Source organism: Corythoichthys intestinalis, chromosome 13, assembly GCF_030265065.1.
Source record: "Corythoichthys intestinalis isolate RoL2023-P3 chromosome 13, ASM3026506v1, whole genome shotgun sequence".
Lineage (NCBI taxonomy): Eukaryota > Metazoa > Chordata > Actinopteri > Syngnathiformes > Syngnathidae > Corythoichthys > Corythoichthys intestinalis.
The window spans coordinates 50703961-50731689 of NC_080407.1; the positions used below are offsets into that span (position 1 = coordinate 50703961).

Consider the following 27729-nt stretch of genomic DNA (forward strand, 5'->3'; position numbering starts at 1 on the left):
CTTAACATAGAGTCCCTTTTCATTCAGACGCCGACAGATAGTATGGGTTGACACTGTTGTACCCTCGGACTGCAGGACAGCTTGAACTTGTTTGGATGTCAGTCGAGGTTCTTTATCCACCATCCGCACAATCTTTCGTTGAAATCTCTTGTCAATTTTTCATTTCCATCCACATTGATGACACTGCGCACGGTATAGACAGGAACATTCAGGTCTTTGGAGATGGACTTGTAACTGAGATTGCCCATGCTTCTTCAACAATTTTGCTTCTCAAGTCCTCAGACAGTTCTTTGGTCTTCTTTCTTTTCTCCGTGGTCAATGTGGTACACACAAGGACACAGGAGAGAGGTTGAGTCAACTTTAATCCATTTTAACTGGCTGCAAGTGTGATTGAGTTATTGCCACCACCTGTTATGTGCCACAGGCAAGTAACAAGTGCTATTAATCACACATATTAGAGAAGCATCACATGATTTTTCAATGTGTGGCAATACTTTTTTTTTTGGGGGGGGGGGGGTTGTGTAAAAATAAAGATATTACTACCAAATTTTCTGGGAGAAATTGAGCATTATCTGACAGAATTAGAGGGGTGCCAATACTTTTGGCCAGCGCTGTATGTGGTTTCAATCAGTTTCGTAAAATCCAGATTTCAGTGCTTTAGGACTGTTCACACTACAAAAGAGCCATCTAGTTTCAATCTGGATTAGCTAAATCAGATTTTGGCTGCCAGTCTGAACCAGGCCTTGAATCCGCATACGAACGCCTTATAGTCCACAATTACTGTGTATTGAGTTGAAAACATGACTATACATTTATTTGGCTAACTTCCTTTCATCTAGTGAGCTTCAAAACCACAAATTATTGCAGTGACTTTATTTAGCGACATGACCATATTAAAAACTAATGGGGTTTTAGACAAATGAAAAATACAATAATGAACATCTCGCTAAATTGATACAGCAATATTTTTATGACGAGTCGCCTCCTTTCTAGAGAAATGTTGGCAATTTAATGTAATCTGTTGCCTTCCCTGCATGAAGCGTTGGAAGTGGTCTTCCAGACAGCGAGATAGAGATCAGCAGTGACTGAAGCCTGGGGTTCGTCCTTGCATCAGCAGTGAAGGACGGCAACGGCTTTAAGGAGACTTGACATTGATTTTCTTGGCCCTGCCGTGTGACGTCTGACGTGACCGCTTCTGATCATTAACGGTTGGCCGTTGCCTCTGTTAAGTTGACGGCTGCCTATGTGAGCACGCGTGCCGAGAAAATTCTTCAGGCAAAAACAAAAACACCCCCCCTTCCCAAAAAAGCAGGTAATTTGCTAACGCGTCAAATGTTCTAAATAGGTTTATTGATTCCCCCCCTCCGCCCTTGTTTTTGGTCCATCCACTCAGGAGCAAACCATATTAATCCTGGAAACAAGGTGATCAATATAAATGGCTGGCTGGGCAATGTTCGATGAATAATCAGCTAGTTTCCCGTATAACCGATTTGTATTTGCATGCGTCCTTTGTCTAAGCTTCCTGCTTTGTGATTTCATGTTGCTTGAAATTGGTCCGATACAGTGTTGTTTTCGTCAACGATGACGAAAATATTTCTTTAAAGACAAATTTTTTTCATGGCGATGACGTCACGATGTCGCGCTAAAAACGTGTCTTGGGAGACTAAAACATAACTAGGCCTGCAAGCAGGACTGAACGGGCCCTCGCAGTTTGGCGCAACTCAGGGTAGTGGCAGATTGTCCCCCTCTCGTAATCTCACGAGAACGTAACTTGCTCGAAACTTGCCTCAATTCAAAGGGGCGCCACTAAGCCATTTTTTTACGGTTTTTCGTAGGGTTTTTCCGATCATGTTTTTTTGCTCCTGATCCGCTCCCGATCGTTTTAGTTTGAGTATCTGCCGATCCCGATATTTCCTGATCCAATTGCTTTTTTTTTTTGTTTGCTCCCGATTCAATTCCAATCATTCCCGATAATTTTTCCCGATCATATACATTTTGGCTACGCATTAAGAAAAAAATGAATAAAACTCGGACGAATATATACATTCAACATACAGTACATAAGTACTGTATTTGTTTATTATGTAAATAAATCCTCAAGATGGCATTTACATTATTAACATTCTTTCTGTGGGAGGGATCCACGGATAGAAAGACTTGCAATTCTTAAAGGATAAATGTGACTTTGTATATTGTGACTAAATATTGCCATCTAGTGTAATTGTTGAGCTTTCAGTAAATGATACTGTAGCCATTTAACTGTTCTGCCCAAATGCATGATGGGAAGTGCAACCATGACTGTGCGTAGTGGCACCAATTGATATATCTTCTCTGCGTTGGGAAATAACATAGGGTGTTAAGAAAAAGATCCACAACAACCTTTCTTCCCCACATTGCTTCCCACAATATTTCTAAATGTGGAGAGAGGGATTTTAAGGCTTTAGCAATTATAAAAAGGCTCCAAAGACTGCCTAAATTCACTCTACTCATTTTACGTTATCTTTCAGCTCATATGTAAGTAAAACGGCGCCATTATAGATTGAACGCGACAATGCGTGAGTGGATCGTGCAGCGCATGAGTTAATTGCGTTAAATAATTTTACGTGATTAATTTTTTAAAAATTAATTACCGCCATTAACGCGATAAATTTGATAGCCCTATTTTAAGCCAAAACTAAAGACTCTGGATGAGTGTAAGACATTTTGTCTGTAATGTTAAATACAAATAGAAAACGATTTAATTAAAAAATATAAATATATTAAAAAAAGGCAAGTCCAGTATATTTTTGCCGATTCCGATACTTTGAAAATGACATGATCGGACCCGATCATCTTTAGTTTTTCGTAATGTCGCAAGTTTATCGAAATTTCCGCAAAGCCGCATCTACAGGCAAATTTTAGTCAGTTTTCGTGCATGTTCAGGCCTCCAAATATAAACTGTACTATAAATCGATAAAAATTTCACATTCGATCCAAAATACCCGATTTCCTGTTAGATTTGGAATATGGGTGGAAGAGACTTTTTGGAGCAGGTATCGACTCCCCAAATTTCATTGCTCTATGTTGAAAAAAAACTAATACAGAGGCGTCGCGTCTCATTAGGCAAACCCCAGCCAGCAGGGGCCCCCAGAGGGCAAACAGATTTAGCACACGCAGCTTTACTGCACTGTTGCAGCGACAAGTGCGACAGTGCCAGTGAAAGCCTTGTGTCTGAGTTCCATGATGGGGCCCCTTCACTTGCTCTAAACTCCCCCCCTCCCTCACGTGACTCAGAGTGAGAGTGAGCAGCGATTTGGCTTTTTTTAAATTGGCGTATATCCAAAATGAAGAGAAGTTATCCTTCCGGAAGTGACAAAAGAAAAACTTGCACACTTGCACACGCTCGAAGGGCCCCATGTTGCTTGTTGCCTTGGGCCCCCGGAGAGACCCTTGCTACGCCTCTGACCTAATAGGAGAGGCAGACCCGGCGGCATGGGCGGGCATTAGGGGGCCGTGCCCGCCCTAGCTCGATTAGACTGTACTGTGTAATTTTTTTTTTTAATCTTCCACAAAATCACAATTTTTTCGACGAACTCAAGCCATGACAAAAAAACATGATCGGAACAACCCTAACGCAAACCGAAACCGAGCTGAAACCGTGATTCCAAAACAGAGGTTCTAACCGAACCGTGGGCTAACTTAACCGTTGCACCCCGAGTGTGTACTGCCTTTGTGCTCGCTTTGTATAGACAAATTTGGCCCAAAACGGCTGTTTTTGGATGGCAAAAACAAAAAAAGATCCTCAGCGCCCCCTGCTGTGAGTGACTTCCAGCGCCCCTGCACATTCATTTGGGAGAAGTTGTTGTTAATAGTTGTCATATTTATGCTTGTTTACTTATAGTTTTGGGTTATTAAAGTGGGCTAGATCATCTGGGTGAACTGGCTTTTAACCACAAAGAATAAAGTTGGAAGAGTGAATCCTCGGCAGGGTCTTTCAAATTAAAAGTGCAAAAATATGTGAATTTAAGAGACTTAACATTGTTTCATTCACACGGTCGATGGCTCGGCTACATTATACATCGAGCAAGTCCTTGAACGTGCTGTCGGACCGATCCGGTGCTTGTGTTTTCACTTCTCAGATAACGTCTCTATGAATGAGGCTCGAGACTGAAGAGTCGGATTTAACGCAAAGTGATCTTTGCCTTCATGAATCATGCACTGCAATAATAGAAGAGAGGGAGCTTGTAATTTTTTTTTTCCCTCCAACAGCAGCAAAGGTCAGAACACTCACTGGCTCCTGCTCTTGTTGGCTCCTTTCGATTTTATTAACTCTGCTTTGACACTTCCCGTTTTCCTTTCCTGCGGACAATTCTGACTGAGTGTCCGGTGGGGTAGAAAGGTCAACAAATGAGGAGAGCAAAACTGAGCGAAGAAGACAGTCCTCACTTGGAGGCCAGCAGCACAGAAAGGTCAGCAGAAGGAGAGAACCATGAGCGAAGTGTAGCCGATGGGACTGGAGCATGGCGTTAAAAAAATAAATAAGTGGGATGAACGTCAGTTGCGAATGATTTTGAACAACTAGCAAACAGCTAGCTGAGTGAACGCTAACAAACAGTGATCATAAGCATCAAAACAACAGCAGCGATTGTTTTCTTCTCGAATTCAGCGGCTAAAATAATCCCGAGAAACTCAACTGTTGCCCTTTAAATTCACAGGATTGCCAAACAATAAGAATGTCAGCAGAGTGGTGATGAAAACTCTGCACATTCCACACAAACACTTTCACCTTGAAGTGTCGGTGAATGACCAGCAAACGCATTCCGACTGAAACCATATTTGTCGTCGCAGAAGGGATAGCGGAAGAGTGTTACCTTCAGCCCCAGGGTGAAGTCATCGGGGTCAAAGTTGGTCAAGGATGAAGGTCCAGGACGTGAGCCATAGGACAGGACGGGGGATGGGACACGGATGGTCACAGTGGAAAAACATCAACATGGCACAAAGGAGAGCGGGACAACCAAAATGAGATGTGGGGAGGATTTCGGGACGATGTTCCAAAGGGTTGACATAAAGGAGGATTCAAATGGAACATAGAGGTAAGAAAAGGTTCAGAAAAATAATAAAAGCCGTTTAAAGGGCAAGGAGTCAAATCCTCCGAAGTAAAAAAAAAAAAAGAACCCAAACGAAAAGGAATGAACCCATACCTTGGTCGTTTAACGTCAGGTGCGCCAGACCTTGAAAGGGAACAAATAGACAAAAAGAACAGAAAGAGGAAGAAAAAGAAGGTCATAAAAGGCACGGGAAGAACAAAAGCATTGTCACAACGTTGGACTGCAGTTTGTGACAGACATCCTGGGGCAGACTCGGATGTCAGAGTTCAAATCAAAAGAGAAATAGAACAGAGAGAGAGCGAGAGAAAGAGAGAGAAAGAAAGAATACCAACAGAAAACAAGCAAACACTTTTTGAGTGAAGTGCGTGAAGGGTTTTGAAAAAAAGAAGCATTTTTTATTTGGCGCAACGCCCGAAGGCTGTTGCTCTCACAAATGCTTTTTTTTTTCCCTTTGGAGTACTTATGGAACACAGAGAAAACTGTTTGGCACAAAAAAGCTTCGGCTAGATTTGCTGTCGTTGTACTCAAATTGTAGAAGAAAAACCAACGCGACGCTCTGCAAGGTCTCACACAGAGAAGGTCGGCTGGGCTATCTGGAGAAGTCATAGATTATTCCAACGCAGATAATAGCGCAGGCCTAAAATACCGACTTGGCATGCCGCGTGCAGTACATTTTCGAAGATCAGCAAGATAACAGGTAACGTACAGTGGGGCAAATAAGTATTTAGTCAACCACCAATTGTGCAAGTTCTCATACTTGAAAAGATTAGAGAGGCCTTTAATTGTCAACATGGGTAAATCTCCACCACGAGATACAGAATGTGGAAAAAAAAAACAGAAAATCTCATTGTTTGATTTTTAAAGAATTTATTTCCAAATTAGAATGGAAAATAAGTATTTGGTCACCTACAAACAAGCAAGATTTCTGGCTGTCAAAGAGGTCTAACTTCTTCTAATCATCGGTATAAAAGACACCTGTCCACAACCTCAGTCAGTCACACTCCAAACTCCACTATGGCCAAGACCAAAGAGCTGTCGAAGGACACCAGAGACAAAATTGTAGACCTGCACCAGGCTGGGAAGACTGAATCTGCAATAGGTAAAACGCTTGGTGTAAAGAAATCAACTGTGGGAGCAATTAATAGAAAATGGAAGACACACAAAACCACTTGATGGGGAAAATATGTGATTATATGACCTGGAGTGAATAGCCATAATATTGCTTGTGTTGTGTGACAATAAACTTGTTTACTCCCCCACTTCGACACCTGTTATGCTTGTTATCTATTGTGAGGGAACTTGTTTTTCACGCCGTACTGGCGCCTGTACTACACAGCAAACCTCAACTGGGAGGGAATCTCATACCATAATGGGGAGGGAATCTTATGATAGTAATACGAGCTGAAATCGCCATGTATGGGCAACATGGTTCATCTTCTGAGCTTAGAGGCTGGCCACCTTTGTGCTCACAAGATGTACTGTTATAAAGCCAGGAGCATTCTCCACCCCGCCAGAGTCCGCCAAAGGATGACGTACGAATCGCTTGGCTTAATTCCTCTTCTGACTCTGATTGGGGCGTTGGCTCGCCGCCCTTTGTCACGGTAAGAGTTCTTTTCATTATTAGAGGAATATTTGTGCTTAGACAGTAGCATGGGGATATTAGAAGTGATAAATCTAGATCTAGCGTTATCGTTATTACATGTTATGCTTGTTTTGATATTTGCTTGCCTTTGTGTAGGACTGTACTCAATAAACCTTTTGAATTCTGCAATAATCATTAATAAACATTGTCTATTGAGCAAAAGTGTGCTTGTTGCTGACTCACCGCGAACCCGTGAATTTTCGTAAAACACCACTGATAATCGCCCTCGATCTGGGGCTCCATGCAAGATCTCACCCCGTGGCGTCAAAATGATAACAAGAACGGTGAGGAAAAATCCCAGAACCACACAGGGGGCCTAGTGAATGACCTACAGAGTGCTGGGACCACAGTAACAAAGGCTACTATCTAGGGGTGTGACAGAATATCAAAATGGTGATATATCGTGATACTTTGCATCCCCAAAAGTTTTCGATATGCTCCTGCCAAGAATCGAGATATGGTTTTGTTGAGGTAATTATCGAGGTTTGATTGATTGAATATTTGCTTGTGCTCATATATACCATAAATAATACATATTGCCATATTTTTCTTATTGATATAACCAGTAAATGATTATTGCTTGCTATACTAGGTTGTAGTATAATACTTGAGTGTTACAAAGAGTAAAAGAGGGTCGGAATGACAACAACCTTGCTTCATGGCCGCATCATTGCGTAACTAAACCTTCCGAAACATCTTCAGCACCTGGCGTCTGGACTTTAGTCTAGACCTTCGAAGACAATTTTCCATCCGAGGACATCTTCCATGGCCGCAGCGTTGCATAACTGAAATGTCTGGGTCATTTTGACCATTGTTTACACGAGCCCTTGCTTACATACGTGTACTCACTTAGTTCCACCTACATGCACACACATATCCAATAAAAATCACATGGGTGTCTCCAGCTTGCTACCTCCTCCCTCAGGGCGGCACCCATTTTGTATTAGGACAACCCCCTAAATAAAGATACCAAGGAGGATTTTTCTTTAGATCAATTTTGGTGACTGGACATCGAAATCTAGCATTCCTCTGGCTAGTCACTCTTTTGTTCTCCTTGGCCAAGAAAACTGAGTGTCTTCTCTCCTTATTTCTGGGTAATTTTACAAATGTCTACCTAAGGGTCTATTTTTGATATTTTTGAACTTGACAGGTTTTAAAAAGGTGTCAATGTCTAAAAAAATGAATAAAAAGGAACCAACAAGTTGCTAAAAAAATCTTCCAACACAATAGTGTCTCAGTTATCTCTAATGCTCCATTGACGATGCTTGACGCCTAATCCAATTAGACTAGAAACGTTCATTCATTCTAAACTAGAGCACTCACAGTCATTCTGTCCAATTTTGAGTCACTGCCTATTCATTTGGGTAATCCCCAGGTCACTTCCTGTTATCTATATCAAAATAAACAGGAAGTGACCCATAAAATACCCCAAAATCAACAGAAAGTAACTGAAAATCAACAGGTAAATGAGCTTAAAAGACCTCAAATTACCTCATTGCCTGGCATTGGCTGCCACTGATGGCCATAGACGTTCAATCGTTTGAAGTGGGAGGGATGGCAGCGAATGAATGAATGTTCATTTGCTGCCACCCTCCCACTTCAAATGGATTGGACGTCTACTAGTGATAAACTCATTCCAATTCACAGCAGAAGCTTGGTTTTTTGGCTATTAGTTGTTTGTAGAATATCCTAGAATGATTTCCTGACCAAAGTATCGATAGATCGTCAGATCATCATTATCGTGAGCTTTGTATCGCGTATCGTATCGTATCGTGAGGTACCAAGAGGTTCCCACTCCTACTACCTACTATCAGGAACACAATGTGCCGCTCGGGACTCAAATCCTGCACTGCCAGACGTGTCCCCCTGCTGAAGCCAGTACACGTCCAGCCCCGTCTGCGGTTCGCTAGAGAGCATTTGGATGATCCAGAAGAGGACTGGGAGAATGTGTTATGGTCAGATGAAACCAAAATAGAACTTTTTGGTAGAAACACAGGTTCTCGTATTTGGAGGAGAAAGAATACTAAATTGCATCCGAAGAACACCATACCCACTGTGAAGCATGGGGGTGGAAACATCATGCTCTGGGGCCGTTTTTCTGCAAAGGGACCAGGACGACTGATCTGTTTTAAGGAAAGAATGAATGGGGCCATGTATCAAGAGATTTTTCAGCATGACAATGATCCCAAACACACAGCCACGGCGACAAAGGAGTGGCTTCGTAAGAAGCATTTCAAGGTCCTGGAGTGGCCTAGCCAGTCTCCAGATCTCAACCCCATAGAAAATCTGTGGAGGGAGTTGAAAGTCCGTGTTGCCCAACGACAGCCCCAAAACATCACTGCTCGAGAGGAGATCTGCATGGAGGAATGGGCCAAAAATATCAGCAACAGTGTGTGAAAAGCTTGTGAAGAGTTACAGAAAACGTTTGGTTGTTGCCAACAAAGGGTACATAACAACGTATTGAGATGAATTTATGGGATTAACTAAATACTTATTTTCCACCATGATTTGCAAATAAATTCTTTAAAAATCAAACAACTCCCACATTCTCTCTCATGGTTGAGGTTTACCCATGTTGACAATTACAGGCCTCTCTAATATTTTCAAGTGAGAGAACTTGCACAATTAGTGGTTGACTAAATACTTATTTGCAAAACTGTACATTTCCACAAAGATCAAAATGCCAAACTAACCTAATCTTCCAGTCAAAAACACAAGCCGGGGAAACCCTACCGATGTCTGTGGCGTAAAAACACAGCAATGAACAATCTATCACAGATGGTTGTTCGTAAATACGGCCTAAAATATGACCTCTTATCTACACGTAGTCTGCGAACTAAAAGCAAACACTGAATATTTAATAGCGCAGCAGCGAAGGGAAAAATGAAAGTAAACTACTCTTGGCAGAAAGAGCCTGTCTCGAGGACTCGGTTGTTGGAATCGAACCTTAAATCTGACAAAAGCAAACACGGCTCTGCAAACAAAGCAATTGGATTTGGCTTCAGGCGGGACATACTTTCAAGAGTCGGTCCTACCGGAAGCGCCGACAAGTCAACACCGTTCAAATGAATCTGGTTCAACTCGAAGAAGACCTATAGTTCATTGGAGGGTTTGCCTTTCTACATCCCATGAAAATTGGAAGACCAAACAAAGTGCTTGGTGGCCGACGCTGAAAAAACAAGACACTTCAAACCCTCAAATTCCAAGCACAGAGGCTCAAATCACAATTATTTCACCTTCTAAAGTGAAAGAAATAACAACTGGGAAATGGTAGGGTTCTTTATCTGACCACAGTCCCGTTTTCGCTTGGCCCTTTACAAGGAATCCAATCAGAGTCACCCTCTGTTTTTGTTCCTATGCTCATAATCCATTAGGTAGATAAGGCAAAGTCTCCAGCGACAAAAGTAGCCATTTAACTGCATACCAATTGGTAAAACTGCCCAACACGGGCAGAGAGGCAATAACAGAGGACAAGGTAAATGTAAAAACAAATGAAAAACAGGAGAAGCAATCGACAATTAAACCGCATATTAAATTTTAAATAATTCACATGCAGTTTCTGGGTCAATTTAAATGTCCTGATACTGAATCTAAAACAACTTAAAATGCCATTTTTCTCCTGTATTTTTCCAGACCTATTTTTTATATTCTCCTGGAGAGAGCCGCGCAGATGGCCCTATCTCTGCCCGAGGGGTCCACTGTCCGACAAGCAACAATTGTTTTGTCCAACTGGACAAACCTATTCGGAAGGAGGAGAGAAAGTGACCTCTAAAGGTGTTCATTGCCTCAGACAACCATCCAATGGCACTTTTCTGTCTCCATACAGTTTACACTTACATACAATATATGTGAGACATACTGCAAGTCTGAACTCAATATGGTTCCATGCATAAAGTTTAAAAATAAACTAGTATGTTTCATTTGGTGTACACAGAGGATAAAACTGGAAGAGTTGAAGGGACAAGTAAACACTTAAAAAGAAAAGTCACATCCTGTCAGTAGTTTGGTCTATTTTATGGTGGCTTTTTCACCACAACCTGTCTTCTGGGCTTGAAAGTGACAACAGGCCAGCTAGAATAAAACCAGTTTACCCTTCCCCCACCAGCCAAGGCACCCCTGCCCTGCAAACACTCAAGATGCTACAGTGTATCACAAAAGTGAGTACACCCCTGGTTTTTCTGCAGATATTTAAGTATATCTTTTCATGGGACAACACTGACAAAATAACACTTTTACAAAATGAAAAGTAGTCTGTGTGCAGCTTCTATAATAGAGTTATTTTCCCCTTAAAATAACTCAAAATATAGACATTAATATATACACCCCTGGCAACAAAAGTGATTGCACCCCTTAGAAACTACGTACATCCCTAAATGTCCAAATTGAGTACTGCTTGTCATTTTCCCTCCAAAATGCCATGTGACTCGTTACAGAACTGCTGTAATTGAGATTGAAGAGGTGGGGGGGGGCAGCCTGTTACTGCTCAGAACATACGCCACACTCTACATCAAATTGGTGTGCATGGCTGTTACCCCAGGAGGAAGCTTCTTCTGAAGACGGTAAACAAAGCCCGGCCGTCTCATCAGACCATAGGACATTGTTCCAGTAATCCATGTGCTTTGTTGACATGTCTTCAGCAAACTTTTTGCTGGCTTTCTTGTGTACCGTCTTCAATGAGTACTGCTTGTCATTTTCCCTCCAAAATGTCATGTGACTCATTACAGGAGTGCTGTCAGCATTACTGCAGAGATTGAAGAGGTGGGGGATCAGCCTGTTAGTGTTCAGACCATACGCCGCACTCTACATCAAATTGGTGTGCATGGCTGTCACCTCAGGAGGAAGCCTCTTCTGAAAACTGGAAAATGACAAGCAGTACTCAATTTAGACATTTAGGTATGTACGTAGTTTCTAAGGCATGTACTCACTTTTGTTGCCAGGGGTTTAGATATTAATGGCTATATTTTGAGTTATCTTGAGGGGAAAATAAATGAACTGCACACTGACTACTTTTCATTGTGTCAAAGTGTCATTTTGTCAGTGTTGTCCCATGAAAAGATATACTTAAAAATGCAGAAATGTCAGGGCTGTACTCACTTTTGTGAGACACTGTAATTGGAGCAATCCAACCCTGTGGTTTTGCGAGTGTGAATGGGAATGACTAATGAGGACCACAGTGCTCACAAAAGATATGCTGATTAGGGTCAGATGAACCTTCTCTGGTTACAAAAGTTATTTGTATCAACAGGTCCACCCTTGGTAGTTCTAGTGTTCAAGGCATCGGGAGGGAGGTTTCTATGCAACTAGGGCTGTCAAACGATTAAAATTTTTAATTGAGTTAATCACAGCTTAAAAATCGTAATTAATCGCAATTCAAACTATCTCTAAAATATGCCATATTTTTTCAGTAAATTATTGTTGGAATGGAAAGACACAAGACAAACATAAACATTCAACATACTATACTTAAGTACTGTATTTGTTTATTATAACAATAAATCCACAAGATGGCATTAACATTAACATTTATGTGTATTTTGCATAGCTATTTGATTGGGAATGCCAGTTCTCTTTGCATTGAGCGCTTTTCTTTTTGTGAACATTATTTTTTTGAGGGATAGGAATATTATTTCTGTTGTGCTTTCACTAAATGATACTGTAGCAACTTAACTGTTCCGCCCAAATGCATGATGGGAAGTTGGGCAACAATGACTGTCAGTGGTGGCTGCAAATGGTATCCAGTGTGTTCTGCCTTTTGTTCAATTAGGCATGTTAAGAAAAAACGTCTCCTGCTCCACCCAAATGCATGATGGGAAGTTGGGCAACCATGACTGTCAGTAGTGGCTGCAAATGGTATACAATGTGTTCTGCGTTGTGTTCAATTAAGTTTGTAAAGAAAAATATCGTCTTTTGCTCCACCCAAATGCATGACGGGAAGTTGGGCAACCATGACTGTCAGTAGTGGCTGCAAATGGTATACAATGTGTTCTGCGTTGTGTTCAATTAAGTTTGTAAAGAAAAAGATCGTCTTTTGCTCCACCCAAATGCATGATGGGAAGTTGGGCAACCATGACTGTCAGTAGTGGCTGCAAATGGTATACAATGTGTTCTGCGTTGTGTTCAATTAAGTGTGTTAAGAGAAAGATCGTCTTTTGCTCCGCCCAAATGCATGATGGGAAGTTGGGCAACCATGACTGTCAGTAGTGGCTGCAAATGGTATACAATGTGTTATGCGTTGTGTTCAATTAGATGTATTAAGAAAAAGATTGTCTCCTGGTCTGCCCAAATGCATGATGGGAAGTTGGGCAACCATGACTGTCAGTAGTGGCTGCAAATGGTATGCAGTATGTTCTGCATTGAGTTCAATTAGGCAGGTTAAGAAAAAGATCGTCTTTTGCTCCGCCCAAATGCATGATGGGAAGTTGGGCAACCATGACTGTTAGTAGTGGCTACCAAAGCTTATGCCAATAAAAGGCGCGGTCCAATGAACGCCTGTGTCCACTTGCATTTCTCTGCTTTATCGCTCTCAATGTGCTAAAACGACGTCATTGTAAACTGTTTGAGGCAACTAACGCATGAACGGGTCATTTCGTCCATGCATTAATTGCGTCAAACATTTTAACGCGATAAATTTGACAGCCCTATATGCAACCAACACAAAGGACCACTGTCCACCCGTTACATTAGCCTACCTATTGATAAATATGGAGCAGAGAATTTTGAAGCTTAAATGTCCTACAATTCCGGAATGACCCATAGCTTGATGATTAGAATCTACCAGTATGCAGTGGCGGAAAACTGGTATGGGATGTTCTTAAATGACCTTGCCAGACATAGATGCATCACAATGTCCTCCAGATATTAAGATGTGATGAGCCACACAAAACACACAACAGATGTGCCGGGTCTCAGGGTGGCGACAACAGCACACACTCGCACTGATACGCGGTTTCTACCCCTTCTGCTCCCACCGCATTATATCAGATGGACACATGGACCACGTCTGCGACGTGTTTACTCCTCAAACCCCCGTGGTGATAGGATGGCATGTTAAATAGCAGCATCCTCAAAGGGCTCTTTGCAGCATATGGCCGCCGCACTTTACATACTTGCGCTTAATCTTCCTCTTTATGCCCAAATGGTATGATGACACACCAGCGGGGAAACATTCATTACATATTCCCGCATTCAAAGCGTGGCCAAAAGGCGAAAAATAGCAAGTTTGTAAAAGTCACGTAGAATAACGCAAGAAGGAGAAAAAGAAAGGTTGCTGCACCCTTGGCGGACGTTATAAAAGGAAACGGCATCTACAAATCAGCGGCTCCTACTCAGTCCTGGCACAGTTAAAGTTTCATAGTGTAATCATTGCAGTATGTCTCACGTAACCCAAAGGTGCTGGCGAGACTCACGTCGTTTGTAAGACATTTGTTGAAACATGGTTCTGATTGAGAGTGAATACAAATTCCTCTCAGCAGGCTCATTTATATTGCATATAGTGTCTTTTCACAGCTTAAGTAATATGGAGACGGCTCGAATTTAAAGTGCTGTAATAATTCAAAGGATGAGATAGTGAGAGGTGAAATATTGAGAGTTATAGAATCGCGTTAAAGGGCTTTGTGGCGCTGGCTCTTTTCAATTATTAACAGAGTCCGCCCACTTTCTCGAGGTACCTGCTGTAACTCCTCACATTTGCCATCGCACGGTATTTGTAAATATACATCATGAAATTATCTAATCACATACTGTAAAATAAAGATTAGTGACTGTAATTTCCAGATTATAAATCATCGTTTTTTGTTTTTAAAGTTTGGCTGTCCTCCAAAACGACTTATGTAAGGTTAAAATCAGAGGTGTACAAGTACAAGGGTACAAGTAAATAAGTATTTGGTGAAAAAAAAATACTCAAGTAATAAGTAACATTGTGAGTACCCTAATTTTCGGACTATAAGCCGCTACTTTTTTCCCCTCATTTTGAATCCTGCGGCTTGTAGTCCAGTGTGGCTTATTTGTTGATTTATTTGGGTTAATAGGTAACACTTTATTTGACAGCAGCATCATAAGACTGTCATAAGAACATCATAATTATGACATGACACTATCATGGGCATTACTGAATGCTTATGACAGATGTCAATATGTGTCATATTATGTCACTAAATACATTTATATCCAGCTCAGATCTTTTACGTCCATTCAAAAGTGAGATAATTTGCTGGATGACACTAACTGACATCTATTATAAGCATTCATTAATGCTTATGACAGTGTCATGTAATAATTATGACTATCTTATGACAGTATTATCGCACCACTATCCAAGAAAATGTTACCAAATACCATAACTAGCAATTTATGAAACAACTGGAACAGTAACTGAAGAAACAATTAGCACAGAACATGACTGTTATTACACGCCGCCATGCATGCTAGGAGGAATGTTGGATGACAACAGTGTTGAGAGCAGGTGGCAGCAGAGGTTGACTCTCTACCCCAAGGAAGCAGTGATGGCCAAATGAAGCTTTTAGTGACAATAAGGCTTTGCAGCCAATTGGTTCAAAGCTTAATGGTGGTTCATTTGGTCTCATGTCAGTCTTATGGTGCCATTGTCAAATGAAGTGTTACCAGTTAATATCTTTTGGTGTAAATATCCAATAATACAATAAGGACAACTGCGGCTTATCAATGAGCAAATGCAGTTTTCATGTCAAATTTGGTGGCTGGCGGCTTATAGTCAGCTGCGCCTTATAGTCCAGAAATTACAGTAACTGCTTATATATTTTTGTTGGACTTTAAAAAATTTAAACAATGGTGTTTTTTTCTGAGCACAAAGTTATCTATATGGACTATTGTTATAATGATACCGTACAACAACCCATTACATAACCACGTGAGGCCAAATTAATAATGATAAAAAATAATAATAATCATTGAATTCCGACGAGAGAAAATAAATAAATAAATAAATAAATGAAGCATTATTCGTCCAAAGAGCATGATTGCCCTCTGGTGGAGAAAATAGTTCCTTGTTTGAATAGTGAAGAGCTCCTTCATAATTATTATTTTGAAATTAAAAGATCATATCTCCGGTTTTCCGTGGTCAATCGGTGCCAAATAAAAACTGGGAGAGAGGTTAAAATCCGAGCTTCCGAGTCATGTTGAGGGCAGCGCTGTATATCAAATACTTCATTTTTTATGGTGCATTAAAGACACCACATGATTGAACAGGCTGGCATGAAGATAGAACTGCAAGCTTGCGTTTGATTGGTATAATGGAGTCATGTGATTACTGTTGTGACGTCTCATTGGTGAAGTTACTACCCACTTCTGGGTATCCACCATGGAGTAAACAATACCCAACACCAGCCTCTAGAGAGCACTCTTTCTTGTGATTTCACTTTTTCCCCCAATTAAAAAAAAAACATATATATATATATATATATATATATATATATATATGTATTAGTGCTGCAACGATTAATCGATTAACTCGAGTATTCGATTTGAAAATAAGATTCGAATTAAATTTTGCTGCTTCGAGTATTCGTTTAATTAAAGTGGCGTTGTCATGGTTTGTTTTTGAAAGTGTTTGCATTTAGTTTCATTGATTTGGGTGGATACACTGCCCTCTAGTCTGCCTCATTTTACATGGCCAAATCCAGCTGCTCCATGTTAAGACCAACATCAGCTAGGTTTTTGTTTGAGCTAATGTTTTTTATTGCATTCGTAATTTAGTTTAAAGGTATATTTAGCCACTTTTTGTGGGAATGCGTGTCTGAACCATTTGTTAAGAGCATTGTAAAAAAACAAAACAAAACAAAAAACTTTTATAGCATTTAAGCTTGTGGACTTTTGCTATGTAAGTTAGCCAATTGTTCTTTTGTTGTACATATGTAGATCCTTATTATTATTTTTTTTATGCAGCGTTTGAGGCCCAGCTCAGGTATTTTAATTTTTTCATGTTTATCCGATTACTCACTTATCCGAACTAGTTCATCGATTAATCGACTATTCAAATAATCGATAGCTGCAGCCCTAGTGTGTTATCAAGCGGAATTAATTTTTTAGGTAAGAAATAATATATATAATAATTTTTTTTTTTTTTTTTTTTTTTTTTTTTTAAATAAGATCTAGAAGTTTTTGAGTGAAAGCAGCAAAAATTTGTTTTGTTTTTTTCTAGTAACTTCTGAGAGGCAATTGTTGGCTGTTGGTTCGATATTAGATGAAATGTCTTGTTTTCTCATGGCTATTCATAATTGCTTCTTACCTAAAAAAAAAAATGTTTTTTATCCGATTACTCGATTAATCGATAGAATTTTCAGTCGAATGCTCGAGTACAAAAATATTCCATAGCTGCAACGATTAAAATGTTTAATTGAGTTAATTACAGCTTAAAAATTAATTAATCGTAATTAATCGCAATTCAAACCATCTATAAAATATGCCCTATTTTTCAGTAAATTTTTGTTGGAATGGAAAGATAAGACACAAGATGGATATATACATTCAACATACGGTACATAAGGACTGTGTTTGTTTATTATAACAATAAATCAACAAGATGGCATTAACATTATTAACATTCTGTTAAAGCGATCCATGGATAGAAAGACGTAGTTCTTAAAAGAAAAATGTTAGTACAAGTTATAGAAATTTTATATTAAAACCCCTCTTAATGTTTTCGTTTTATATAATGATTACTTACACAATGCTCATGGTTGCTGAAGCCTATAAAATCAGTCGCACCCAAGCGCCAGCAGAGGGCGGCAAAACTCCATAAAACACAACAAGTGAGCGTTTCACTGTACTGTCATTCAAATCTGTCTGAGCGGGGCATCTGCGTTAAGTGCGTCAAATATTTTAACGTGATTCATTTAAAATATTAATTAATGCCCGTTCACGTGATAATTTTGACAGCCCTAATAAATAATGGTTTCTGGAGGTAATCCCACATACTTCAGAATTAATATTATAATATTTTGAATAAATACTACATAATACAGATTCTACACTAAGAATAGCTTTCAAATGACACTTCATGACAAATATGATTGGCAATGAATAATTATATATTGTAGTATAATATAATAATAATATTGCTAGATTTTTTTTTAAGAATTGTTTTGAATAATGTTGGAAAGGCAAAGTCAGTGTTCTGAATCTGTTTACTTTCTATTCTTTTGCATTAGTAAATGCGATCAGCATTTAACCTCATTGTTTATTTGTGATTAATTATTGTTATTTACATGATTATTTGTACTTTAATAAAGAATTTAAGTGTTCCAAAATAGTTTTGTGAATGAATAGGCGTCAACAAAAATTTCATTGCTAAATTAGTAAAAAAATATATATATATATTAGATTAGTCGATTAATCGTAAAACTAGTCGGCTGACTAATCAGGAGAAAATGTGTCCTTTAGGACAGCCCTAGTGTACCAGAACATATTTTCTCCACACCCGTCTCACATTTTTAACCCCTGACCCATGAAGAGGGCCCCTGGATATGTTCGCCTTAGGCCCCAAAATTGCAATCATTTTTGGGGAGAAATTGAGCATTATCTGACAGAATTGCAGGGGTGCCAATACTTTTGGCCAGCACTGTAATGCTAATGTACTGACATGTCCAGTGACATGATTATACAGTACAGACAAGTAACATGAATTATCAGCAATTTTTTTTCCCCCCACTATAAAGACCGACTCTGAAACGGCAATTAATGTGTTTACATGGAATTCTAAAAGCATGCTTCCTACTTGTAAACACTCCTTGTGTTGTGAGTTTTCGCTGAAATTCTAAAGGGAACTATTGACCCCTCCCCTCGGAAAGACACTTAAGCCTGCGTGAGTGAGTCATTAAATCTTTATGGTCACTTTCCACTTTACACAGCGGCAACAGCCATCATCTGTCAGGAGTGATGCACTAAGTTGTTTGGAGACCCTCTCAGCATATGCGCCACTGTATTTAAAGCTTCCATTAGATAGCGTCGCGCTGTGTAATTATGAATGCATACGTCAAAAGAAACATACCGCATATAAAGCCGAAACACTCAAAATGTCAAAGTAGGAGGTGTGTCATCGTTATACGTGAAATCAAACACGCTTCTGAAAAATTGCGCGGAATTAAAGTGTCAATGTTTTGTGATGAGGTTGAGGCGCAAAACAAGAGCAAGCATCTCATCTGCTCCCACACATCTCCTAATTAACTGCGCAATGCTGAGTGAATCACTTTGACACACACGTTTTGTTCATTAAAACACAGCTAATATGTCATGGGATCCGTCTGGAAAAATAAACCTCATCACCCGGAGACTGGAAGAGAGGCGAGCAGCTGCCGCTCGCGTCGTAATGAAGCAGTTCATAAATAAATAGGACCTCCATATGTCAAGGCAGAGAGCTAGCGCTCGTTTCAGGTTTTAGCCGCTGGAAGCTAACACACGACGGGGATATTGATGATATCTTCACTAGTAGACGGAAAAAAGGTAGAAAAACTTGTGTACAACCCCTCGCAAAAAAGTATGGAATCACCAGTCTCGGACGAGCACTCACTCAGACATTTTATCATGTAAAACAAACTAAAATAATGAATTAGTTCAAAAGTGCAACTCTTTAGCATTCAGAAACACTTAATGAATAAAAAACATTGTGGTGGTCGGTAAATGTTACCAGCACCAAACCAAAGTTCCAGCATCATCACCTAGTGAAGAATCTGCATTGGACAAGGTGATGATGCTGGAACTTTTGTTTGGTGCCCTTCCAGTGAGATGAACAAAGATGACTGCCTGAAGAAAACAACATTCCCTCAGTCCTTGATGATATGGGGCTTGAAGGAATTCGCCCCCTCCCGCCAAGCCGCGGAAATAGCGCCAGCCGAATGAATTGCCGTTCCGCTGGCACCCCTCCCGCAAGCCAACCGGTGGGGGCCAAGATTCCGCGCGTTCACTCAACCCTTTGTACTGACTCCATGTTCCAGAAGTTTGAAGAAGGTGCACTGATGGGGGAAAATATTATGTGACCCGAAGTGAATTAGCACATTATGCTTTAAAATTAGCACATTATGCCTTAAGTGAAGCAATCATAATTCGTAAGGTAAAACGGTCGCGAAAGAGTAGAATGTTTAAGGGTTGATTAATTAAATTCATTCCGGGTCAAAGGGTGGAAAGATGGGTAAAATATGTGATTATATGACCCAGAGTGAATAGCCATAATATTGCTTGTGTTAATTGTAACAACTTCTCCTTGTTTACTCTGCCACCAGTTATTGTTCTTCACACCATCCTGGCGTCTGGGTTCCACTGTTGGGAGGGAATCTCACGAGATAACGTGTTTTGCACTCATGACATACTGGCGCCCCTGTAACACAACAAACCTCAACTGGGAGGGATTCTCATACCCTAGCGGGGAGGGAATATGGGCAAAATTGTTCATCTTCTGAGCTTAGAGGCCGGCCACCTTCATGCTCACGAGATGTACTGTTATAAAGCCAGGAGCATTTTCCACCCCGTCAGAGTCCGCCAAAGGATGACGTACGATTCGGTTGGTTTTGTTCCTCTTCTGACTGATCGGGGCGTTGGCTCTCCGCCCTTTTGTCACGGTAAGAGTTATTTTCATTGTTAGGGGAATATTTGTGTTTAGACGGTAGCATGGGGATTTTAGAAGTAACAATCTATATCTAGCGTTATTGTTTTTATATGTTGTGCTGATTCTGCTTGCTTTTGTGGGATTGTACTCAATAAACCCTTTGAACTCTTCAATAATCATTAGTAAACATTGTCTATTTTGCAAAAGTGTGCCTGTTACTGACTCACCGCGAACCCGTGAATTTCGTAAAACACTCACCGAAAACAGGTTGACAATTTATTCTCTTGTTTTGCCGACCCTGCTGGATCCAGGGTTGGCAAAACAAGGCTACATAGAAATGTTCCCGAGCAGCAACTGTGTTATCTAAATGTACAGTTATTTTTGAAAGCTGCGGTGGAGTGGGCCGGGCTGAAGGTGTGGCTGGGTGTTGTCTTTGGATCATCCCTCTGTGGCAGGTTTGGGCGGTCAGATTCGTACGTCATCCTTTGTGGCTGGGATGTGGTTGCCACGGCGACCGATGCAGGTCTTGACGTCCACGGCGCCCGCACTATCAAGTTGTTGGCAGGGCAGGAGCGTCCTTACCCCTACCGGAGCACTGATGACGCTTTTTCGCCTATCAGGCGAGGGCTGATAAACTATTCCACTTTACTGTGTCAAAGGGCATGGAGCTTGTTTCTTTAAACTATAGTTAAGTGCTTTACTATGATGAATGTGTTAGAGTAATGCAAACAATTATATAGTGTGTGCGAGACCGGTACCAATTCCCTTCAGGCTGCATGTCAGGCAAAGATACTGGGGAGATGGCTTTGGTTAAATCTTCAATAAACGCACAAGTTTACGTTGACATTTTAGACCGCTTTCTTATCCCTTCAAATGGTCCACAGCAAGGCTGCAAGGATGATCTAGCAACTGCAATCAAAGAGAGTTGGTACCAAATTGATGAAGAATACTCATCAAGTCCAGGCCTCAGAGACTGCAAGCTGTCATAAAAGCCAGAGGTGGTGCTACTAAATACTCGAGATGGGTTTTGATTGTTATTACTTTGTTTGTTTCTCATGATTCTACATTTTTTCCCTCAGAATGGAGTAATTCTATATATATTTCCCTGCACTTGCTCTATAAATCATTTACTGACCACCACAATGTTTTTATTCATTTCTTTTAGTGTTTCTGAATGCTAAAGAGTTTTAATCACAGCCAACTCCCCAGTGCCTTTGCCTGGCATGCAGCCCCATATCATCAAGGACTGAGGGAATTTTTATGTCTTCTTCAGGCAGTCATCTTTGTAAATCTCACTGGAACAGCACCAAACAAAAGTTCCAGCATCATCACCTTGTCCAATGCAGAGTCTTGACTCTTGACAAGGTGCACTTGCGCTATAAAATTAACATTTACTGACCACCACAATGTTTTTTATTCATTACCTGGGTCTTTCCGATGGGAAAGGCCAGGTAATGTTGTTCTGCAACTTTAGCCTACTTATATCTTAGTTTTTATTCTTTATTCATCTTATTCTCCGCGTTTTTTCGGTGCGCTGAGCAGCCCGAAGCGTTGCACCAATCGGCACCGTTCAAATATCGGTACAACCCGAAAAATGTTCCGTTTGTCCGTAAACGACAATTTTCCGAAAAAATAAAAAGTTTCAAAATGTATCTAGTCCTACAATTTTTGACCAAATCACATAATTTGGGCATCAAAAATTCCAGGACTGTGAGGGGCATAAAAGTCGGATACAGAATTTGGAAAAAAAAATTACGGTTCCCCGGAAATTTGCCCAAAACTTTCCTTTTCATTTCTAATGGGAAAATTTCCCATTCAATTCCAATGGGATTTCCAATGGAATTTACATTGCATTAATGCCATTTACAGCCATGCATGTCGAATCTATTGATGCTAATGTACTTGGATTCCATTGACGCCGATGTACCTTGATGCCATTGACGGCCATGGACGTCCAAAATTTTTCCCATTCATTTTCAATGGGGAAAAAAAATCCCCAAATCAACAGGAAATGACCAGATATCAATAGGACGTGTCCCCCAATCTTCCCCAATTCCATTGACGCTTATGAAGGGTGCCGCCATTGACGGCCATGGACGTCCAAATTTCCCATTCATTTCTAATGGCATTTACTTTGTTTGATTCCATATACGGGCATGTTTGTCAATTCTATTGATGCTGATGTACTTGGATTCCATTGACGCCTATATAAGTCGATGCCATTGACTGCCATGGACGTTCAAAATTTTTCCCATTCATTTTCAATGGGAAAAAAAACATTGTCCCCAAATCAACAGGAAATGACCAGATATCAATAGGACGTGTCCCCCAATCTTCCCCAATTCCACTGACGCTTATGAAGGGTGCCACCATTGACGTCCAAATTTCCAATTCATTTCTAATGGCATTTAATTTGTTTAATGCCATTGACGGGCATGTTTGTCCATTCTATTGATAGCCCTGGGCAGGGATAAGATCTGTATAGCCACACAGGAAAGACCCAGAGTAATTTCTCCAGAAATTACATAATTTATTTGAGTGTTTCTGAATGCTAAAGAGTTGAACTTTTGAACTACTTCATTATTTTTTCTAGCTCTTCATCTGATTTTGTTCTACATGATCAAATGTCTAAGTGAGTGCTCGTCCGAGAATGGTGATTCCATACTTTTTGCTAGGGGTTGTAGTAGTGAAGTCTTCAAGACCGTGGCTGAAATTCATCAATTTTACATGAAAATCGCAATTTTGACTTCCGCGTCCGTGTCCTCATGTGAATGTTGTCAGTTTTTGGCCCGGTATAGCCACAGTTTATCTCTCAAAAACCAATAAGTTCTCCCTCTGACCTCCATTTTCCTTTTATTTATGAGGTCACAACTAATCATCGTCCTCAGGTGTGATCTAGGGTCCTCGCCGATATGACCCGCCAGCCTTCCCTCCCCGTCGCCCCATCGTAATTTTCACGCAGACGCATCCCACGAGCCGTCCAGCCGCCCTTTCCGCACAGGCAATTTCATGGACTGAATGCCTCTGATTGCCACTTTTGGATTGGCGCTCATTAGTGGAGTCAGAGCCGAAAACGGGCAACAAAATGCATCCTTCCAAGGTCCATTTTCTCTTTCCCCCTGCTTTGCTCTCTGGAAGCCGTAATTGTGGTGTCAAACGTGATGGAAAGCCTGACAGGGTCGTTAGCGGGGAGGACAATCGTCTGAGTTTAAATACAAAAGCAATCAACAGGATTCGACTCCAAAAGGTGCAAATATGAGCACAGAGCAGGCCAGTTTCTCCTTCATTTCCTCTACAGCGCTTGATCTCAGTTGCATCGCGCCGTAACAGCCGTGATAAATATTTACAAGTTCCTCTTTACTTTTGGTGTCGCAGATCTTTTCAGCCACACGCACGCACCTATGCAGTAAAAGCATCCTCCGCTCCTCTCAGCCGTGGAGGTTCCAATCAGAGAGACACATTAGCGCACGACGACACTTTGCCTTGAGCCGTTGTTGATGTTTAATGTTTCATTTTGACAAGTAAGCCAGCATTTAGAGGCTCGAGTCGCGTTCCCCTCCGCCGGCAGTGACTAAAATCACGTCGAATTTCCTGGAAATGTAGCTCGCCGTGAGCTTTTCGGCGAGGAGAGATCTTTATTTATTTCCAGTCGGGGAGTGGCACTCTCTGGGTAATGACGACGACATGCCGTAATGGAAAGTTAATGTCTTCCAGCAGGGGAAAATCTCCAACGCTCAAGGGATGCTGGAGATTCACTCACATGACAATGATGCTAACAAAAAAAAAAAAAAAAAAATTGCATAGTTTTCCCAGTTGAGTAGCGTAATTTTTGGACTATATGACGCACTTGACTCTAAGCTGCCACCAATCAAATTTGACACAAAAATAACCTTTGTTCATAAATAGGCCGCACTGGACTATAAGCATCAGCTGTCCTCGCTTTATTATGGGATATTTACAACAAAAGATATTAACTGGCAACACTTTATTCGACCGCAGCGTCAAAAGACCAAATGAACCACCATGAAGCTTTGAACCAATTTGCTGCAAACTTTCATTGCTTCAATAAGCTTCATTTGGCCATCACTGCTCCCTTGGAGGGGAGTCAACCTCTGTTGCCACCTGCTGCCAACACTGTCCTTGTTCAACATGCCTCCTAGCATGCATTGCAACGCAACAGATGTAAATAATCAAAATTCATGTTCTGTGCGAATTATTTCTTCAGTTCTTGTCCTAGTTGTTTCATTAATTGTTAGTTCTGGTATTTGGTGATAATTTATTTGACAGTTGCGCCATGAGACTGTCATAAGACCATCTTAACTATGACATGACATTGCCATGAGTATCAATGGATGTTTATCAAAGATGTAATTTAATGTAATTTGGCAAATTATCTCACTTTAGAATGGATGTAAAAGATCTGAGCCGGACATAAATTGAGTTAGCATGACGCAACTGTTCTCAATGTGTTATGAGCTATTTAAACCAAAAGATATTAACCGGTAACACTTTATTTAACAGTGGCATCAGAAGACTATCAAAAAACCAAATGAACCACCATGAAGCTTTGAACCAATTTGCTGCAAAGCTTCATTGCTTCAAGAAGCTTCATTAGGCCATCACTGCTCTCTTGGAGGAGACAGTCAACCTCTGCTGCAACCTGCTGTCAACACTGTTGTCATCCAACATGCCTCCTAGCATGCATTGCAGTGCTATAGATGTAAATAACAATCAAAATTCATGTTCTGTGCTAATTATTTCTTCAGTTCCTGTCCTAGTTGTTTCATTGATTATTAGTTCTGGTATTTGGTAATAATTTGACAGTTGCGCCATGAGACTGTCATCAGACCATCTTAATTATCAAATGACATTGCAATGAGTATTAATGGATGTTTATGAAAGACGTCATCTCATGTAATTGGACAAATTATCTCACTTTGGAATGGATGTAAAAGATCTGAGCTGGACATAATTGAGTTCGCGTGACGCCACTGTCCTCATTGTATTATGGGATATTTACACCAAAAGATTCAACCGGGAACACTTTATTTGACAGCAGCATCATAAGATGTCATAAGCCCAAATCAACCACAAAGAAGCTTTGAACCAATTTGCTGCAAAGCTTCATCGTTTCAAAATGCTTCATTTGGCCATCACTGCTCTCTTGGAGGACAAAGTCAACCCCTGCTGCCACCTGCTGTCAACACTGTTGTCATCCAACATGCCTCTTAGCATGCATTGCAACGCAACGGATGTAAATAACAATCAAAATTAATGTTCTGTGCCAATTATTTCTACAGTTACTCTTCCAGTTGTGTCATTAATTGCTAGATATGGTATTTGGGAACACTTTATTTGACAATGGCGCCATAAGACTGAATTGTGCCATAACACTGCCATGAGTAATAAGGAATGTTTATCAAATATGTCATTTAATGTAACTTGACAAATTATCTCACTTTGGAAGGGATGTAAAAGATCTGAGCTGGACTTAAACTGAATTAGCGTGACGCCACTGTCCTCATTGTATTATGGGATATTTATACCAAAAGATATTAACCGGGAACACTTTATTTGACAGCAGCATCATAAGATGTCATAAGCCCAAATCAACCACAAAGAAGCTTTGAACCAATTTGCTGCAAAGCTTCATTGCTTCCAGAAGCTTCATTTGGTCATCACTGCTCCCTTGAAGGAGACAGTCAACCTCTGCTGCCACCTGCTGTCAACACTGTTGTCATCCAACATGCCTCCTAGCATGCATTGCAGCGCTACAGAGGTAAATAACAATCAAAATTAATGTTCTGTGCTAATTATTTCTCCAGTTACTGTTCCAGATGTTTCATTAATTGCTAGTTATGGTATTTGGTAACACCTTATTTGACCGTGGCGCCATGACACCGTCACAAGACCATCTTAATTATGACATGACATTGCCATGGGTATTAATGGATGTTTATGAAAGATGTCATTCAATGTAATTCGTCAAATTATCTCACTTTGTATTGGATGTAAAAGATCTGAGCTGGACATAAATTGAGTTAGCGTGACGCCACTGTCCTCATTGTATTATGGGATATTTACACCAAAAGATATTAACCGGTAACACTTTATTTGACAGTGGCCGTGGCTTTTATGACAGCTTGCAGTCTCTGAGGCATGGACTTGATGAGTGACAAACAGTATTCTTCATCAATTTGGTGCCAACTCTATTTGATTGCAGCTGCCAGATTGCTCTGGACCATTTTTTAAAAGTATTTTTCCAAGGAATACTTTAACAGTGTTAGCTCTGTGGCATGATGCATTGTCATCTTGGAAAATGATTTCATTATCCCCTAACAATATTTTCAATTGAAGGGATAAAAAAGCTGTCTAGAATTTCAATGAAAACTAACCATCTCCCTAGTGCCTTTGCCTGACATGCAGCCCCATATCATCAAGGACTGAAGGAATTTGATGTTTTCTTCAGGGATTCATCTTTGTAAATCTCACTGGAACGGCACCAGACAAAAGTTCCAGCATCATCACCTTGTCCAATGCAGATTCTTGACTCTTGACAAGGTGCTTGCTCCATAAAATGAACATTTACTGACCACCACAATGTTTTTTTATTCATTTCTGAATGCTAAAACTTAAGGTTCCCCGGAAATTTGGCAAAAACTTTCCTATGCATTTCTAATGGGAAAATTTCCCATTCACTTCCAATGGGATTTCCAATGGAATTTACACTGCATTGATGCCATTGACGGCCATGCATGTCGAATCTATTGATGCTAATGTACTTGGATTCCAGTGACGCCTATGTACCTCGATGCCATTAACTGCCATGGACGTCCAAAAGTTTTCCCATCAATTTTCAACGGGGAAAAAAAAAAATCCCCAAATCAACAGGAAATGACCAGATACGTATCAATAGGACGTGTCCCCCAATCTACCCCAATTCCACTGACGCTTATGAAGGGTGCCGCCATTGACGGCTATGGACCTCCAAATTTCCCATTTATTTCTAATGGCATTTACTTTGTTTAATTCCATATACGGGCATGTTTGTCCATTCTATTGATGCTGATGTACTTGGTTTCCATTGCCGCCTATATACAGTAAGTCGATGCCATTGACTGCCATGGACGTCCAAATTTTTTCCCATTCATTTTCAATGGGAAAAAAAAAACATTGTCCCCAAATCAACAGGAAATGACCAGATATCAATCGGACGTGTCCCCCAAAATTCCCCAATACCATTGACGCTTATGGAGGGTGGTGCCATTGATGACCATGGACGTCAAAAATTTCCAATTCATTTCTACTGGTATTTAATTTGTTTAATGCCATTGACGGGCATGTTTGTCCATTCTATTGATAGCCCTGGGCAGGGATAAGATCTGTATAGCCACACAGGTAAAACCCAGAGTAATTTCTCCAGAAAT

General features: G+C 40.5%; 1 protein-coding gene across 2 annotated transcripts in view; it reads right to left on the reverse strand.

Annotated features, from left to right (window-relative positions):
- LOC130928636 (neurexin-2-like) overlaps nucleotides 1–27729 on the reverse strand; it is a 774303-nt gene that overhangs the window by 452411 nt on the left and 294163 nt on the right. For both annotated transcript variants that reach the window (XM_057855357.1, XM_057855358.1), the window contains one exon: nucleotides 5181–5210. In XM_057855357.1, the coding sequence (XP_057711340.1) occupies nucleotides 5181–5210 (30 nt within the window). The remainder of the gene's footprint in view (nucleotides 1–5180; nucleotides 5211–27729) is intronic.